At 37.6% G+C, this 20,692-nt stretch overlaps 1 protein-coding gene across 2 annotated transcripts in view; it reads right to left on the bottom strand.

Moving 5' to 3' along the window:
- Positions 1 to 20,692, bottom strand: part of dpp6a (dipeptidyl-peptidase 6a) — a 480,936-nt gene that overhangs the window by 432,466 nt on the left and 27,778 nt on the right. The window contains exon 1 of one of the 2 annotated variants that reach the window (XM_056249832.1): positions 4,737 to 4,813. The exons of the other annotated variant lie outside the window; for it this stretch is intronic. Within the exon in view, the coding sequence (XP_056105807.1) occupies positions 4,737 to 4,787 (51 nt within the window). The 5' untranslated portion in view covers positions 4,788 to 4,813. Of the gene's footprint in view, positions 1 to 4,736; positions 4,814 to 20,692 lie in introns of those variants that run through there. 2 annotated transcript variants of the gene reach the window in all.

The following is a 20,692-nucleotide window of genomic DNA, read 5'->3' as shown; positions in this document are numbered from 1 at the left end:
TGTGTGAACATAAAGGCACAGGGTGAGGCAAAAGGCATGATGAAATATTCATCTATTGTAAACTCATTATTTTGCTCGCAGACTGGCCCACAGTTGTCTTGGTGAGTGGTGATGGATGGCTTTGGACCGGAGCGCCATTGGAACAGACAGAAATGGGCGGCATGGGGAAAGAAATGCCTTTATATGAGCAGGATTCTGTACATGGCACATCATCCATCCAATCCGAATAGCTCAAGCAGGAGAGCAAAGACACCACACAGAGCAAAAATACATCTTCCTAAGTTAGCTTTTAACATGAAAACCAAGGAAAACACTTTAAAAGTTCATGTTTTTAGAACAATGTGTGTTGATGATAAATATATTCATGAGAGGTGATGATACAACTTCATAGATTACGTTTCAGAGTCATTGAAACAATAGACACACATTTGCAGGAAATATAAATCACAAATGAGATCTCAGTTGATTCGCTTAGACAGCAATGCTTTTCAGATCATTCCATCAAAAGTAAGAAATCTCAGCATGAACAGCATTTTTCATCGAAATCTTTCAAGACCAAGTAAGAAGTTATGCTATCCAAATTAATTGTATACACATGCAGCACTATAACAATTGACTTTTAATTCCTATTCTTAGGAGAAACATCTGAGACAAAGTTGACTGAAATGAAACACTGCTGAAAACTCATTTAGATCTCCTGAGCTATGAAAGAGCAACATCTGAAAAATACTTGTTAAAAGAACCGCTTCCTTTTAACTTTCAGCCAACTAGTCTCTCCAGCTAGACTGTCCCAAAAACTTCATGCTTTAATCTCAGTTTCTCTTCATATTCAAATTAAGTAAAGCTTGCAAAGTATGCAAATATGCATGCACCACCATGGCGTGCAATAGCAGGCAGCACAATATCTCTCAACGAAACGTTCAGCATATGAAATCTGAACTGGTTTTGAAACTGTTGAAGTTTACATTTTATATGTATATATATATATATATATATATTTGCCTTTAGCAAATGCTTTCTTGTCTCTGATACAAGAATCTATGCACCAAATATGCACCTCCTCACCAACTCTGTTTGCTACTTTAGTTTGATGTTATGGTCTCAGCAGACGGGTGCTTTAAACATGTTTGGCTATTTTCCACGCCCACACTGTCATGATGATGTCAGTTGAAATTAAACGTTTTTTTCCAAGGCAGAGGACGTAATTCTGGTGAATTATTTGTTTTATTTGGAATAATGTGCACAAATCTTTATTCTGTCAGTGTTTGCAATGTTACAGATCATAGCATGTAAATGGTGCGGAGTGAAATTGGAGCGGGCAATGGAGCAGTGTTATTTTGCCTGGAGCAAAGAGTGGATTTTTGAAAGTCAAACTGTTAGTGTTTTCACTTGCTCCAGGAACGCTCAGAGCAGGGTTTCTCACTATTGAGAGCAGAGTGGGAAATGGAAAATCTGGAGTGACATTGAGTTCCACTCACTTTCTGTGTTCCTGGCCGGCTTGGCGAAAACCAAACTTTGATGCTTTGGCTTTTATTGCAACAGTTGTATTGGTTGAGAAAAAAATACACCTACAGTCAAATCACAGCTGTATTATTGCTATTATGTTACTGCTTAATTCATTACTAAACTTTCCCTCATGAAATAATGGATTTTATTTCATAAACATATATTTTTGAGTGGGCTCATGTAGCCTGCAATGATGTGGGTTTTGATTGGAATGAGAATGATGAAAACGCTTTGAGATGCTAAGAAAGTGAGTAAGGACTCAAAATATGACTTTTATGACTGGCAAACAATGTTAGAAAGGATAAAAATCTCTCTGAGAGCAAATGACTGTGTGTTCATGCATGAAAGTCTGATGGTCGTGGAAAATAACTTGATATTTACGTGCGCGTGTACCTCTTTAAATTGCATGCAGCATTGCATTGAGAAAAACATTACAGATGATGGATTCCAGCAGGCCTAATGAAACGCTGCGGATGCCAGATCTAGCTTTGAGAAACGACGACCCACTTAAAGGTCACTATAAATCACGGACCTCTTTCCCTGCTTGTGCGCTGCCCTCGTCCAGCGGGCCAACCCCAATCAAATAAACCGCTCCGTGGATAAAAGGCGCTTGCAAGCCTGCATTTACCAGCATTAACATGTCGCTTTATCTGGGCTTGTAGACAGACAACCCTGTATGTTCTTCTCATTATATTTGTGTGTGTGACTTTAACTGACGCAGACATGTCACATGCTTCAGTCACACTGGTTATCTTTCAATCAATCCCAGATCAGGTGTCACGAGCTGCATGATACACACACACACACACACATATATATATATATATATATATATATATATATACACACACAAAGTTGTTGTTCTACAGTATATAACTATGTCAATATGCCAACTCGCTCCTCTTTGCCACTAAGTAACCAAAGTTCCCATAAGTGGCCACTGTAATGCTTCAATTACAGTAATCAAAGCAAAGTGCTGCACTACTACTATGTTTGTTCTATATGGGGAAAATAACTCACACAGCCAATCGGACTCCAAAGACAAACGACCTGTGGATATACGACCACAAAGGCACTCTTGACTCTGAAGGGAATAACGGACTCTCAGACCATATTAATTCATGCTTGAAATCATATTTTGTCTGTGCTTTACACCAAGAAGGTATTAATACTGTATCCATTAGCATTCACATTCATCTCAATGACATTTGCTTTGATGGCACATGCAGTACGCAATTTACATCCTACTATCTTTGCTCATGTGCAGGAAAATTGCATCATGACAACATCAGACATTAGAAAAAATGCACCAAAAATGAATTCATCCCATTGACTTTATATATAGAGTAGACAGTCCTTCAGTCAAGGAATATAATCTAAACTATGTTATTTTTTTAAAAGAGCAACTTTACATATACTTTTATTCCTCGCACATTTATTAAACTATTTCTTAGTATAAAGTATATAACTTCGCATTCCAATATCAAATTCATTCAAATCTACTAATCAAAGTTGTTATCAAAATATCATCTGTTCATCAATCAGTGAAAAAAGTTGAGGCTTATTATTCAGTCAGTAAGGTTTGTATTAACCATCACTGATCAGACATCTCTTTAGATCAAGCTGAGGGTCTTTGTCTGAGAACACAGTGTAAGCTTGAGAAATTCAACCATCTCGAACTCATGAGCATAACAAAAGCAGACAGGTTGTCAGATAGGTACATGGCTCAAACTGACATTTCTCATGGTTTGCTGGACAAGGATCTTGTTCCTACATGAAGGGTAGAATTGTGCATCTAGTAGTAAAAGTGCATTAGCATATGTCTCAGTGGAGGACACTCTTTAAAATGATGTGTTTTACAATAAAACCGCATTTTCTCTCTATTAACAGTAAGCTTACAAACATGACACCAACAAGTATTTATTTCAGCCCATATCTTTCACAGTATATTAGTCCTGTTTGATTGTTGTAATATAATGAAAGAATCAAGTTCGGGCACTTTCAGAGTACATTTCTGTAAATCTTTTTTCATTTTAAAGAGGGCAAATACTTCCATTTCTCTGGCATGGTTGCAGAATTAAGTTATTTCCAGTCTTTGGTATCAGATCAGTCTCAGTTTCAAGAATAAAGCCTGACAGACCTCAGTCTCTGCAGGTCAGTGACACATCGAACTTGGCGCTGCAATATCCCAATATTCCACTGTGCTTTAGGTGCAATCAAATTTTAATGAATTCTCTCTCATCTGAACCCCGGACACTAAAGGTCACCTCTGCGTTTAATGCAGGCTAAAGCCCTAACATAAATACAATCCCACGTGTACTGCTTCACTTGACTTGAAACATGTATAAATGTATATCCTGCAACAACTATTACAGTTTTCAATCATTTCTTATCTACAGGCTGCAGAATCACTTGCCATTATTATAAACAATAACAAAGAAACATACAAAACTGATATATATTATAAATAGCCTATAATTTCTTGTAGTTCAGCACCAGCGTATTGCACCACTGTAATGGGGTTGATTCACAGGATACCTATAAGAAATATTAGAAGCAGCACTAAGAAAACCTACAACGGTATAATGATACTACGGCAATACCATGTTTATTCTTGACATACTCTAAATGGTGTTATGCTTAGGCCTATTTGTTTTTTCTTTTTTATAAAAATGGCTATGTGCCAATACTGTAATTTTTTTCTTGTCACTGTACCATAGTACATGTTGTAGCCTATTTTACCAAGTTATTACTACGTTTTGAAATGGTACTATAATAACATTTGGATTGTTTTATATACCATGTCTTTTTTAACAAGGTAATATGTTTTTGTTATTTGAACATCAATATCAAGTTTATTTGACACTACTCTGGTAATAACGTGTTTGAACAATGGCAATGGCTTGTTTTTTTAACTGATTGATTGATTGATTGAAATCAGTCATAGTAATACGATGGTATTCTTTGAAGCACCTTGAAGTACCACTTGGTAGGTATAGTATTGATATGTTAATCATTAGATATCATCAGTAATGCCAGGATATATCATATTAGGACCACGGTACTTTTTTGTTACGGAGTGTAAAGTATTAAACACTGTTCTTGCCTTTGCGCGTGAGGGGAAAAAACAAACAAACAACGCCAAACAATAACATCTATTATACACAGAAAGTCACTTTCAGTATCTCCTCTGAAACGCACACATCTGATAATAAATATGTTTCGCTTACCATCATATTTCCCTGCATTTTGGCCGTTTCGATTAAATTCTTCTCCTTCATTTTGTTTCTTCGGTGTGATGGATGTATGTGTCAGTGTCTGTGTCTCGGATGGTTCCGCCCGGTCCGGTTCTTCTTTCTCAGCACCCTGTTGAGCGCTCCGACACTAAACTGCCTCTACAGTCATTCACCGTCGGCTGTTTTAGACGCCAGCAGCGGACGTTAGTTCTCAGCAAGCCTCCACTGTGGCGCAGGACGGTTATTTGGTCGTTTCAGAGAGGGGTGAGCGAGTGATGGTTTCTATCGCTCTCCGTGAACTCGACGCGAGTAAAGAGTGAAGCTGCACATGACAATCCCGCTGCTGTGAGAGGAACACACGCCTCGCGCCTGTTACGGGATCTATTGCTCCAACTTTACTGTTGAGGTCATTAAAATATCTGAATGAAAATTAATCAATGTATCACAACAAAAAACAAATGGAATCAATGGGTTATTTTATATATTAGTATTTTTATTATTTGAAAATACAAAATATGTTATTTTTAAATGAAATAGCAATTACAATTGAAACTTTATTTATATAGCACAATTAAAACAACACAAGTGACCAATGTGCTTTTCAATGTCACACAGAAAGAAAAAAAGAAAAGAAAAAAGCTCACAGTGTTCAGAAACCGGGGGTCTTGTTTTTACTGTATCTCTGTTGAAAAGACGGCTATTGCTGGTTACCAGATTATTCTGGTTGACCATCATTTTAATTGGTGAATAATATGTCTGTGCTGGTCTACAGTGGTTTAAACTGGTGTAAGCTCTCAAAAGGACAGAATAAGTGTCATAAAATTTGCTCTCAAATCTCATTCAAACATTATTCAGGTCAAAACTTTTTTCTCTCTGTCAAGCATAAAAAGATGAAATCAAAGTGTTCACAAGCATCTCTATTTCTGAGATTCCTGTTCACAACACCAGCAGGCATAGAGTGAAAGTCTCTGGTCATGTTAGATGATCCAAAGTGGCCACTGTGGTGTTGCCAAATCTTTCAAGATCAAACAAAATCTCTTTTGCATGGAGGGTTTATTGCATAGGAGCTGGTTGTCTGCTGTTTTTTTAATTATTATTATTAATAGCGGATGCCAATATTTCAACTCGATCTCATGAGAATTTATAAGTGTTGTACAAGCTGGAGATTAATGAATTTGTGAATTGATGCATTACTCAGACCAACCCGTAGAAAATGTATCAATTTTATGAGGTGGGGATTTTGAAATTGTACAATGCGATTTGTAAAGAAAATACAGACATAAGCATAACGTTAGAAAAAAATAACGTAAGCATCCACCGCTAACCCCACCCCCTAAACCTATAACCATCAGAAAAGCATAAGAAAACTGTACAAAAACTAATGAATCAGATCATGCAAATTTGCCACCAATTTGCCAAAATGTAAAATACTTATGAATTGCAACTTTATGGTAATGTACACTAAAGCGCCTTTTAGGCCAATGCTAAGAATTCAACACATAGGCTACTTACACTATTATAAATTGCAGTTAGACAAAATGTATAGAATAAGGCTTGTGTAAGTGTATGCTTCAGGTCAGTTTCACTTCTGGCCATCTAACACTGTATTCTTTATAGAGAACAGGCAACTTTCTAAGCAAAGAAAATCTTCCCACCACAAACAGGCTTTAAGCTGGTTACAGTCAATTACTCCAGCAAAATTTTGCTACTAATAAGTAGGAGTTTTTCCGGTCCAACGACTGCATAGTCAGCCGTGCTGGGTCAGAAACTGGGCCACCTGCTCAAAAGTACAACCTGTAAAGCTGAAGTGTGTAATTTCTGGGCCACTAGCATCACCGTATTGCAAAAATAACCAGTTTTCAAACAGTCAGGTGTGTTAGATTAAAGAGACATCTAAAATGTGCAGTAATTTAAAGTGCAAATTTAAACACTGCTGTATAAATATGAATTTAAAGGATTATTAACATTCCTTGTAGGGCGAGCAGACACATACTGTATGGAAATGAGCCAGTGGCCATTTGTACTTAGTGTACGCCTGTACGGCAATGAATTGCAGACTGAACATAAGGAGCGATAAAACAAAATATAAGGGAAAAACAGCTTGGAGGACGTACTATCCTGAATAAATATTCTGTTGTTAACAAGGCTATTATGCTAATTTAAGAATTGAGGGACACAATCAATATATGGCAACATTGTGAAATGACTCCCTCAAGGACATTAATTACGTCTGCATACACAAAATAGGGTTCACTTCATGGTTGGTTGGTTGGTTGGTTGGTTGGTTGGTTGGGGGGGTGGGGGGTTTGGGGAGAAGGGCGATGACGATGAGAAGTGCATCATTTTGAAATGTTTCACTAAATCTCATGGTTACAAGCAAAAGTTGACTAAGGTTTCTTCTGCAACAAAGCATGTTGAATCCACCGGGAATTTCTGATCTTCAAGATTATTGTGGTAAGTGGGATAATAGTATATTAATTTAATTATGTCCATCAGTTGCTTCAACATTAAAAGCCACATTCAATTGAATTCTTCTCTTTCTTGGTTTGGTTCAAAGCAGAAAACTTTTGCTGTAATTCACGTCATATTTCAAATGTTTTGGTCATAATTGAGACAAAGTAATAATAAAAAAAAAAAAAAAAAAGTTTTTGACAGTTGTATTGTCTCCCAAGTGAAAATTGTAAGTTAGCACTTAGAAAAGTATAGCACACCTCTTCCTCAACAAGCTGTACAGTTTAAGGTATAAAGCACAAAACATCTGATTAAATCAGCCAATCTCATTAGAAAAACGTACCTGTGGCAACATTTTTGCAAAACACAAAATACGTTGCGTTGTGCACGTTTCGCAGAAGTTTCAAAGTGAAATGTCCAGTGAGTGGCGCTAAAAGCGTGTTTAGTTTTTTTTTCCGGAACAGATGAACATGAATATAGCAATATTTTATTACGTTGGAGTTTATCACCGCAGTTCTGAGTTGAAATGTCCGCTGAGTAGCGCTAAAAGCTCAATGCTCCATTTTAAAATAACGCACCTACACTAAACTCTAAACCTACCCGATAGTGTTAACAAAAGCAAATGTGGCACAAAAACGCAATCATAACCATGCTATTTTAGCTTGTTTTTGAGCTCTTTTGTTGTGACTCGTCTTTGACGGGATTCGTACCCGAGCTCTTCGTATCACAACTATTCTGTAGCAGCTGATCTACCGAGCAAGCCTAGTATGTCAGTAAAACCGAACATTTGGAGCTAGTTAAGTGATGAAACCTCCAAATAAATTCGTTTACAAATCATGCACTATTGTAAAAAGTGTTTTGAGGTCATAACATAATTGTGCAAGGAGCGTGTGAAAACAAGTCTTTATTAATTCATAATCTGCCCCTGTAATCATAATTGTGCGTGGAAACGATTAAAAGTGTTTGCTGTTTTACTGCCTCTAGTGTTCATTTATGTTGGAAACTGCAGTGATATGTACATATTGGTACGTATTTTGCAAAAATGTTGCCACAGGTACGTTTTTCCAATTAGCCTGTGTTGGATTAAATTAAAAGCAACGCATCCATTTACAGACTTTACCAAGGCACCATTTTTAAAGCCATTATTCACAAAAATCAAGGCAAGTAATGCCGGGCTCGGACTACAGGAGTTTATAAATCTTAACCGATTGTGAAATCTGGTTGCATTACGCACATAAGGGGAATCTTCACAGATTTTCTTCTTTCAAATCTCAAACCTGCACACACTACAGGATTTGAAAATCGTGGCACATCACACACTACGAGATTTTCTTAAGATAATCTTGACAGATTTAGCACCTCACGTGATCTCACAGGGAAACGGATGTAAACAAAATGGATACTGTGTCGCGTAAACTTGCTGTATACATTATATGAGAAGACAATGCAGTCGCGTTGTTTCCACATTTCGACCAGACGTTCATCCATCTCCGTTGTCCACCGGACATGTACAGCGGCTTTCACGTTCTCCATTTCAAAAGTTCCACTTCCGTCTCTTTGTAGACTTGTCTCTCATTGGCTAGTGTGTAGATCAGGCATAAATCGGCCTGAAACCCCTGTAGTCTGAGCATGGCTTAACACCACTGTTTTTCCAACTCCAAGTGTTTCCATTAATTAAATATTTCCTAAAAGCTCAAATGACTTGATTCATAGCACGTGCACTTATTTACACGTGTGATGCGCATAAAGATAAAGCACTTCGACAAGCACAGTCAACATTAGGATTCCAGTCATATGAGCACTCAGAATTGATGGCTGTCTCTGCACTGTTGATTAACCGGCTCATGTGTAACGTCTTGCAGGGTTCTTCGGGAGTACTTTGTAAGTAGAGCCAGGGTAATTTAGAAGAGTCAGTAGCGCTGACCTTCCGTGTCGTGCCCTGTCAGACGTAGAAATAATTACTTCAGTTAATGAAGACAGGTGCAGACGAATTGTGCCCATATGTGTAGAACAAACGTGACATCATAGTGCTCAAATATGAGGTCAGTTGATTTCCTAACAAGTGCTTTACTCTTATTTGAACATATTGGATCCCTGCCAGTCATATTTTGCCATGAAAAACATCCTTATCTCTTTAAAACTGAACTGCATTCAAGACGAAACATGAAGAGTTAAACACTATGCATTGAAACTAATAACTATTCTGTGAAACTATTCAAAGTCCATGCACTATTTATGATTTAATGAGTGAAAGAACGAATAAGTCTTAAGCAATTACCAGTCTTTTAAGACACAGCCTGTTCCTCTGAAAGTAAAGCGCTCAGCATATCTGAATATTAATGGAAGTGTTTCCTGGGAACAGCAGACATATGCCATAAACGCATATTAAATCCATCATTTTAACCTGCTTTGCTGGGGAGATGAATGATGAGGTGAACTTCCAGAGCAGATGTTTTTCTACCTCATGGGCCAGGCTGACAGGAGAGAAGAACTTAAGGAAATGTTCCAGAAAAGTTGCCCACCCCAGAGCGGAGTCAAAACGGATGGCAGGGGAGGTCGTAAGGTGCTGCACGCTTGGTGAGGAAAGATACAGCAGTTGTAGAGATCATACAACAGCATTTGTTTCTCATTGTTAAACAGGTTTAAATTTAAACTCACTTTAAATTTAAAGTTTAAAGTAAATTTAAAGTATTTGGTATTTAATTGTGCATGCTTATTTCCTCTTTTTTACATTGTCTTTGTTGTCATCTAATGTTTATCATTTAAAGTTAATGTTTAAAACTAATGTTTATCATTTAAATGTATCATTTCAAATGATTTTGCCGTTTTAAAACTTGTTAGTTTTTAGTGTTTCATTTTTTAGCTTTTTCAGTATAATTCAAAGTAAACAAGCTGCGTTGTGACCTGGAGGCGCAAGTGAAAAAGCTAAAATGATGGTGTTGAAGACAGAAAAATCAATTTCCACAATGAAAAGCTTTATACACATTTCATGTACATTAGGGATGTTTAAACAATTATTAACCAAGAAAAATCTATGATTGACAAGAGTGAGTTCTTACAATTCCATATGGCAATGAATAATTTTCAAGGTCTAACTAGATTTTAATAACTGGAGACAGATCCTTTTTCATACTCCACACAGATTATAAACTGCTGGAATCAGTTGAGAAATGTTAAAGTTTGTGTGCTTTTCGTCTAGAAAAAAACAGCTTCTCGTTTAATTGTATTTGTTTATAGAGCAGTCTTGCCCAGTTCAATATGGCAGACGTGCAAGCATCGCAGCAAAGGGCCAAAGTGAGGCTGTCTATATATAGTATTAATCTGTTTATGATCCTGAGGAGCTTGATTTGCTGGTTCAGGTGTGTTTGATTACATTTGGATCTAAACTCAGCAGGACAGTGGATACCCCAGTGTAATGAGCCAGAGAATGCAGGAGAAGTATCTAAATGGAGGTGTTTTTAATAAAACAACACATTGAACAGAGAACAAAGAACTCAAGGAACAAAGGAACAGAACCAGAACCAACCATTACATGTACAACAACTGACAATGGAACAAGTGAAACACAAGCGCTAAATATACACAGGGGCAAACAAGTAGCCTAGAAATCTAGACTCCCCCTAGCGGCTGCAAAAAAAAATATTTTGCAGCCAGTGTAGTCTAGCTACTCTTCGTTGGCTTTCGAGCTGGAAAAACCAAACCCTAGTCAGGACGACAGAGATGCGACGGTTCACTGCTACTTGAAAACAAAGAATGGCTGTTGCTGCTGGCGAACAGCTGTCTTTCGATTCGGCTCTGGCCGCAACTCTGGATGATTTAAAGTTAAGCTTTTCTTTGAAACATGAACAAAGAACGGCACTTGAGTCATTTTAAAAAAAGGAAGATGTGTTCTGTGTGAAGATGAGTGAGATTCGCTCTGACTACGTCACCTTCTTCGTTGCTCTGGTTGGTTGTAGCGCTATCTTATTGCGTGCAGAGGGAATTTGAAAGACAACCTTTTATCCCGCCCCTCGTATTGAGCCCTGTCAATGGTGAGGTCCCAGACCTAACATCCTGATGTAGGTCTGGCATGTCAGGCTAGCAAACAAGCGTAAAGGGTTAGTTCACCCAAAAATTAAAATTCTATCAGTAATTACTCTCCCTCATGTTGTTCCAACCCCGTAAGACTTTCGTTCATCTTCGGAACACAAATTAAGATATTTTTGATTAAATCTGAGAGCTGGATCACTACGCAATCACTACTGGTCCTAAGCTTCTAGGTTGTACGTCACACACATCACACACACGACCAGCGTCGGCCAATAGTGAACCTACGTGTGACGTGCAACCTAGAAGCTTTCCGTAGTTTCACTACGTGAAATCTCGAGGCCCATAGAGAACGAAATGAATGTGTTTTTGCGCACAAAAAGTATTCTTGTCGCTTGATAAACTTAAGATTGAGCCACTGTAGTCACTCGGACTATTTTAACGATGTCTTTCATAACTTTTGGGCCGGCCAGTTTCGATCCTTTAAGAAGCCTATGGAGGAGTGATCCAGCTCTCAGATTTAATCAAAAATATCTTAATTTGTGTTCCGAAGATGAACGAAAGTCTTTCGGGGTTGGAACAACATGAGGGTGAGTAATTACTGACAGAATTTTCATTTTTAGGTGAACTAACCCTTTAACAAGGTAACAAGGAAACGAGAGGGAGACTAATCAACATGAAAAACTACAATGAACTACAAACATGCCACTAGGACAGGAAATACAACAAAAGTCCAGACAAGACATGGGGAATATATGACAGCCAGGAACAGGGTTTAAATCCTCTGGCTTACATCGAACAACCTCGGTAAAAAAAAAAAAAAAAAAATCATTTCTTGTGTCTTCAGAATGATCAAAACATAGATTGCGTGGTATAACTCTTTTTCTTCACATTTACATTGTTTCTCTGTAATGTCAGGCAGTTTTGATGTGTATCCTGTTGAATGTTTGGTGCTCATGTTAGCTAAAACAACTTTCATCCGCTCCTTTTGGTTTATGCATATTTTTTTCTTCCTTTGTTTTTGGACCCAGAGATTCTGTACTCTTTCAGTAGATGCGTAATAGCTCCCAGTAAAAACATGGAATGCCAGAATAACACGTCAATGGCGGGGAAGCGTTTTGTAATAAATGACAGAAAATCAATGGCAAGGAAAGAGTTAAGAAAGTCATGATATTGGCTGCCTTCAGATGTTCTATTAACATGACACTCTCTCACCCGATCCAGACAGCTGGTCTAGGATTAAACCTCACATCCCCACCTGAAAGATGTAGTGCAGAAGAGAATATGCTTTATGGGCTGTTACTGGGGAGATATACAGCTCATAACTGATCCTCAAGGTGGTTTCTGGGGCGACTGAAAAGAGCATCAATCAATTCGTGTAATCTCATGGACAGTGCTTTGCGAATGCAAATTGTCGTCACCTTTACGAATGCTTATCCAAGCACCACACTTATTGCAAAGGTCTTGTAAATAATTAAGAATCCAGATGTAGGTGTCGAGGGTGAAGCGGACTCTTTAGAAAGGCTTTCTAAGACAAATCCGCCTAAACAGCAAGAAGTTAATGAAAGACTCCACATCTAATATGACTAATTTTGATTTTCTATGCTGTTTTTGCAATGACTTCAAGGTAATTGGTGTCGAGGTGATTTTTATTGAATGTATGAAATCAAGTTAAAAACTTCCTTTCAAATTCAGACTAAGATGGTATTTAATACCTGGAAAAACTATTTGCATTCCCTTTCATCTCTAAAGGTCTGGGTATACTTTATTTTCTGCATTCCACTCAGTCTCGTGCACAGTCCTGTCCACACAACTTTCACGGATGCCAGCTAGTAAAGTGATGTGCAGGTAAACCTCGTTTCCTTAGCCTCAAGAGGTGCGCTAGCGACCTTTAGCATCCTTGTCAGTGTGCCTGCCTTCATGCTGGAAACGGCGGTTGGAATCCCAGGATTGGAGGGAGGTTTATGGGGGTGAGTGTAACAGAGGCCAGCTAGTAAAGAGCCTCACTCTCCTGGCCTCAAGAGACATATTAGAGGCTGCAGTAGAACTGGAAGGGTAACACTGGTGCCGTGACCCGGATTGGAATGAGGATTTGGGGGATGAGTGTGATAAACAGTGTTGGGCAGTAACGCGTTACTAGTAACGCGTTACTGTAACGCAGTAACTTTTGACAGTAACTCATACTGTAACGCATTACTTTTTAAATAAATTAACTCCGTTACCATTACCATACGGTGCGTTTGTCCGTTACTTATTTTAATTAATTAATTTTGGCTGAAGTGTAGCCTACAGCCTAATCTGTTTACAGCAGCGACGCATTGTTGGTGGTAGGGCTGCCACCAGTCCCTTAAAATACGGAATTGTCCCGTATTTACAAGTAAAATGACGCGTCCGTATCAAATCAATAAGGGACGCGTATTTTACATAAGGCCCACACATAGCCTAGTTGGATAAAAACATAGGCTTTACTATACTAATAGCAAATAGCCTATAAATAAATCAATTTCACAATAATGTTACATTATGATTAGAATCAAATGAATTTTGTCCATTTTCTAAGCTTAGAAAATGCACATTTATAAGGGCTGAATTTCATAGGCCTAAAATAAATATTTTTTAGTAATTATGTGAATTACACTGCGCAGACTACTAGGCTACCCACCGAATGAAGAAGGGTTGGCTCTCAGTCTCCACAGAACAAAATATTCATTTTATTTTATTTTTAGTGTTCGCATTTATGAGGAAAAAACAATGTTACGGACGTGACAGTTCTCCTTTACGGACGCGACGCGCTTTGAAAGCGGCACTAAAAGATGCTTTAATACTTGCAGAGACATCAAACAGAAAGCACAAAACCTTTCTTTAAAGTGAATTTCGTTTTGTATTAATTGTATCTTAATTTTAATCAATGTTTCATCAACCAATTGCCTGGATTTAATAAATAAGAAGTAGGCCTAAATATAGCAGACGATAGATAATCACGAAATGGAGGCGCCGGCGCGTGAACTGGAGCTCGTCTCATAAATGAACCGAAACTCAGCGTATAAGGTAGCCTACTTGCCTCACAGACATGTCTACTTTTAAACAGAACAATTCAAAACGAAAGAAAACAGACTACAGACTGCTCTCTGCTTATGTAATCCGTATGAAATGTGCATTTCTCTCTGGCGCGTCTACAGCGAAGATCGTGAGTCAGCATAGCGAGTCACCTCAGAAATCCTTGTGATATATTCAGTTTGTTCTGGTCTGACTCAAATAAAATAGTGTTTAAAAATTACTTTCTGTTTAAGTCAGTTTTGTGTTTGTATAGACCATAACGCATAAAAGGGCATTAATGGGAACATTAAAGAATGTTTTTTTTTAAGTAACTTTTTAGTTACTTTTAACAGTAACGCATTACTTTTTGGTGTAAGTAATCAACAAAGTAATTGAGTTACTTTTTTAATGAAGTAACTAGTAACTGTAACTAGTTACTATTTCTTAGTAACTAGCACAACACTAAAGGCCAGCTAATAAAGAGTCGGAGAAGTTACACATGAAATTTGTCTGCACTCGGACTGTGTGCGCAGATGTCCACGGACACTCCTGATGACGAATATTACATTGTGCGGTACTTGGAAGGCTGAAGTATTCTTTGGGCTTAAGGCATTTGCTTGACTTGTGTGTTACCAAGAAGTATGAGGTTTGAAATGTACCATCATCATTACTCCTACACTGGAAAACAAAGACAATAATTAGTCAGAAAGTAGTCAGTACAAAGAATCCTCAAGTAACACATTTAATTAAACATGACATTTTTTAAAGTAACAACAGGTAACTTTTCAACCTTCATAATATATTTCCAAGTCTCTTGTGATGGTACATCGACTTACAATAGGTTGAATGACACGTCTGCCATAGCCTGACGGGGTCTGTAGCGTTTTTAATCGTACTTTTAAACTTCGGGTTTCGGGTAGTAACCGGCGAACAAAGAGAACTACAAAATTCGACTGCTTTACGGCATATACGTCACTTCCACCACCACCCCCACTTCCTTAAAATCGGACTTGCGAGCCAAATGTTATAGTCATGGCCGAAGCAGCACAGAAAAACAAGAAAGCAAAGGTTTTATCGGAGCAAAGCAAAAAGAGAAAAAGAGAAAGTGATCGCGTTAAAGGCAGAACGAGGATCAACATTGCAGAGCTGCCAACTCTCACGCATTGGCCGTGAGACACCCCCATTTGATTGGTTTCACACGCTCACACGTACGGCACACCCCCGGTTTCTCACGCTAAATTGTCAACCCGGTCGGTCAAATCCCTGAAAGATGAGTTTATCTATAGATCTACCTGTTGAGCCACTCGTGATCGACAAGTTATACCGCAAATTAGTTCAAATCTCCCGGAATCTAGAGCGAGCGCGCACGCGAGACAGAGACTGTGCTCCAACGCGCGCGGACGGCAGAGAGAGAAAGCGAGCGAGAGACCTTGCGTGTGCAGGGAGCATCGAACCCTCCATCGAAAAAAGAATGCCTCTCTCTAACCTCTCTAATTCGCTAGAGTAATAGCGAATTATCAATCTGGTAGCTAGTAAACGATATTCTAGTTTTTGATGGTTAGCTATCGCTAGTATTCTCGTTCTGATTTGAACTTTGCAATCGATGAAATGCAAATAGCAAATGTTTGACCTAAAAAGTGTAGTCTACTCAACATGTACAAAGAAAGGAGGAAGATTATTAATAAAATCATATTTTAGGATACCTAACATGTCTGTGATATTTGTTTATTTGTCTTGCCTCAAGCTATAATGCAAATCGATTTGTAAAATTTGCAGATTCATTTATGGTAGCTTGATATTATAATATTGACGATATACGGTTATTATCAACCACTCAAACATTGCATTGAAGTATCATATAGATCCAGTAATACGGTAACCAATAGACTAGGCTACTATAATGACGCTGGCTTGTAAACGTGAGCATCGCGATCATTTGTCGTTAGAAAAAAAATAAAACCCATGAAATTATATTCATATGACATGCTGAAATATATGCCACTGTACCTGGGATGAAGACATTTCACACGCGACGCAAGCAGAACACCTGCATGTGACCTCCTCCTACAGTGTTCAGGGCTATCCTGGTTGTCAACAATTGCACGTGCATGTAGGATGACAGAGTTTACGACAGTAGTAGAGGACAATACTGTTTCCCAACTGTAGGGGGAGCCCGAGAGCAAAAAACTACCTGTTGTTACTTTAAATACAAAAAAAAAAGTATTTTCTTGTAAAAAAAAAACGTTTTTTTTTTCAGTGCAGGCACACTTTTTTCAGTTATTAATGGAAAATTATCCTTTCATGCAATGTACCTAACCACGATGTGTCACAATGTTTTGTTTTCATATTGAACACTATATACTGCATATTGTTTTATTTCAAAACACTTTCAGTAAAATGTTTTTACCTGAAAAGTGTGCTTGTGCTCAGTCTTTAAAACAAACACTTTTACCTAATGTAATGACCAAATACTGTGTGGGGTGACTGTATATTTCTAACGCACAACTAAAACACAAACAGAAGACTGCATTTATAGTCAAAAAGTTAGACGATTTCTCTGACATAGACTGATCAATGAATAAAATCACAAATACAGCATATATTCTGCAAACCCCCAAGATCTGTGGTGACATAGATAAAATGCCTCTTCACTTTTGATAGAGTGTCAATTGCTCTGGAGCAAACACCTGTCTCATTATTCTCCAGATGACAAAGCTCTCTTTGTGTATTATGTAATTCTTCAGCAGTTGTGCGTTGACTAAATCAAGGCATTGACAACCAACACTGCAAGGTCTTACACCTGCTCATTATAACATTTAAAATCATCAGAGAATACTCTTTTCTACACACATTGTTTATGTATGTACTTATTTACTTACTTTCTTACTTATTTTATAATAATAATAATGTCATATAATCAGTTTATCTGGAATGCTAGCTCGTGTTTGCTGTGCTTGTGTTCATTTTTCAATGCTTTTGTTGAACTATATTGTAAGTGGAAAGTTCTAACAAAGTAATATAGCAATAATTAAGAATAAGAGCAATAAAAGGAACAAAAATTGTAAAGGAAACACTTAACTATAAAATATTATAGCTCAAAACAGAAATAGAAAATAATAGTAACATACCGTAAAGAAAAAAATAAATGAGATGGAAAGAAGTAAGGAAAAGGGCATTACTGTAACTGCTTGTTCATATTCGTCATCAATTCTAAGGAAATTATCTCATTACCTTATTTTTGACTTAATATCAATTTAATTGACTCAGGATAGTGAACTTATTCACATTATTTGATAGATTTAACTCTGTTTAGTGTGTAGTGGAAAAATTTTTAAAACACAAATTTCATTTTCATAAGGATATCAGAATATCAGCTATTCATCTCTATTACATTTTAAATGCAAAACTTACAATGATTATTTCATGATGCTTATATTATATACTATGTGAGGGGGGGGGGGGGGGGGATTACTGTGAATAATGTGACTAACTGTAAATAATGCCATGCAATGATATTTGATACATAAAACAGTAATTTGACAGTTTGCACACTGACCTTTAACCCTGTAACATTCAACCCCAAAAGATCAAAACTGTAACATGTTTAGTACTATTTGTACATTGGTTACAAAAGTACATTCAGCCCATGAAACGTGTTTTTTTTTTTTTGCAGTGGCAGTTTATGACATACAGATATTTGATTGGAATGTTATAAAAAATGTGGTAAAAATTAGTAGAAATTCAAATAAAATGCAAACTAATAAATCATCAATAAAGAGTGAGGCCATTCACGAACAGGCCATTAAAAATTCCATGTTGACCACTAGGTTGAACTTTACTTTTAGAGTATAGCACCTTAAGAATGACCCATTAGAGTTTAGCTGTTTGTGCTTCTGTAACCACACAAACGATCCTTGGAGCAATCATTCATAATGAATGTCAGTGAGTGATTTAAAAACATCTGATTGGGATGATTCTACACCCATAAAACCATTTTTATGTTCATTGCGTGGCATTCCCTGTCACATCCAAACGACTGCTCATTTGCACTCTTGTACGACATGAGTGAGGTTTAAGTGTGGTTCATACTCAACAAATCATTTCTTTTAACGGCCATGGCCATGTGGGTTGTCTCGGCACGCACAGCAGGTTATTTGCCAGCCATTTTCAAATAGTCAATAAAACACTCAGCTGCAGTTATAGGAAGATGGCAACACTGTGCATTTCAATGAAAGGATTCCTATTCCAAACACTAAGCTGAGGAAGCACTTGGGGAATGATATTTGAGGTGAGACCAGGGGGACTGTACTGTGGGAATACTGTCCAAATATTTAAGGAGAATTTGTTAAATGCATCTGATATTCCTACTGTGAATAGGTCAAAGGGACTGTCACCGAGGCATTATGCATTCAGTGTGCCTGTTCAGACTGCCTTATGTGCTGTGTGAGTGCATTTGATTGGTTAACAGTTTCACTTTGAGAACTTCCTGGAACGGTTGGGTGTATGGTGACTGGCTATATTTATTAGAAGATGGAAGGTTTTCTAAGCCTTATCTCTTGTTTATCAGTCCCTTCAAATCCAGGTCGCCTTTGACGTTCCACAAAAAAGGATCTTTGATGTTTTTTTTTTACTAAATCAAAAAATAGGATGATTAAAGACTTGAAAACGATTCTTAGACTAATTAGATAATAAGGCTGTACCTAGTTGTTTGAACCAAAGGAAACGTTAAAGGGGTCATAACATTTTTCCTGGGGTGCACTTATGATGTTAGTATGATTTTTTACATCAAAAATTGTCATAATTTAGAAATAAAAGGCATTTTTCCTACCCTGATTGTAGCCCTCTTATCTGAACACTCTGTTTGAAGGGGCGTGTCTGCTGTAAAACTTCAATGTAAATGCCCACTGCTGATTGGCTAACATCTTTGCATATGAAATAGCTATGTGGAACTCTCTCGAAAACTTTTAGCACATTTTACTATTCATGAAAAGTGTTGATTATAGCATTATATTTAGATCCTAAATTGGACATCCATGCTGTTTTTGTTGATTTTATTCAAGCTTTTGACACAATTGATCATTGTCAACTGCTTTGGCTCAGTGTAAGGAGCTATCTGAGTAACATAGAGCAAAAGGTGAAGGGGCTCCTGTGTGTCTAGCTCCTATCCAATTTCAGCTAGTGTTCCTCAGGGGGGACTTCTATCCCCTCTGCTTTTTGTCATCTCCATAAACAGCTTGGATTCTCGTCTGCCTCCTTCAGTAATTCTGGTGAAATATGCAGATTATTTAAAAAATCACTGAATTTTTTAAAGGGATCCTTACAGGGTTAACTCAGAAGGCCTTGGATTCAGGACATGTAATTAGCAGAGTTTCCACCTTTAAACTACTTGGAGTTCAAATTTCTTCTGATCTGTCATGGGACGCCCACATTAAGTACATGATTTCGAAGGCGCGTCCTAGAATCCACTACGGTTTTGCTAAAAACGCGGGTCTCCCTTGTGATGTTCTAATGACTATATTTGACATTTATACGGCCAGTTCTAGCCCAGTATGGGGTGGACTACCTAAAGGTCTCTCTGATGAGTTAGAGAGGGTCCAAAAACGCTGCTGTCGGATTTTAGGTGTTCCAACTTCTACTCTCCCATCACTGAGTGAGAGACGCGACGAGGCCACTATACGTAATTTTACTAAACTACTCAAGGACAGTTCATCACCACTGCATTGTTTCCTGTCTGTGGCTCCAACACCTTCTTATCTACTACGGCAGTGTAGGGGATTTGTTGAACCCAGGAGTAAAACAAAAAGACATGAACTTTCTTTTATTCCACGTGCTTTTAAAGTGTTTTATAAATAACTTGAGGGGTTATTGTATGAAGCCTGATGTATTTCAGGTTTTTCTGTGCATCTGTTTTACTCCATCTGTTTGTTTAATTTTTAAATTAGATACATATGGTTGTCTTGAGTATGTTATGTTTGATACATTTCAGGGTTTTGTTCTTCAATATCCTGCCTTCTCAAACTCAAAATAAAACTAGCCACATCTATAGCATCATATTTAGATCGTGGCATGAAAGGTTGCAGCGATGAGCATGACAGACATGAATGCAGTGATCTCGTCATTGCAGCTCGATTTCTGCACTCTCACGAATGCTTTCATCATAACTAACAATGCAAACACGATGTAAATTAGAGATTCGTTGATTATAACGGGAGTTTTGGCGAGACTCCAGAACTCAGTCTGATAAACTCTTGCTGTTTGATTGACAGCTCCAGCGATTGTAAAGGGAGTGTTCTTTGATCGATTTCTATATATAATTTAATCACAGTTTTAATAACAGATTATTTTCATCCTACTATTTTCATCACTGGTTTGATTTACTGACACAGACAGCAATACAAGATTTTGAAACAAAAAAAAACCCATCTGAAATCACTGGT

This window comes from Rhinichthys klamathensis, unplaced genomic scaffold, assembly GCF_029890125.1.
Source record: "Rhinichthys klamathensis goyatoka isolate OS25496 unplaced genomic scaffold, OSU_Roscu_1.1 h1tg000064l_1, whole genome shotgun sequence".
NCBI lineage: Eukaryota > Metazoa > Chordata > Actinopteri > Cypriniformes > Leuciscidae > Rhinichthys > Rhinichthys klamathensis.
Note: the sequence above shows the minus strand (reverse complement) of the source record. Positions and strands in the feature narration are given on the sequence as shown.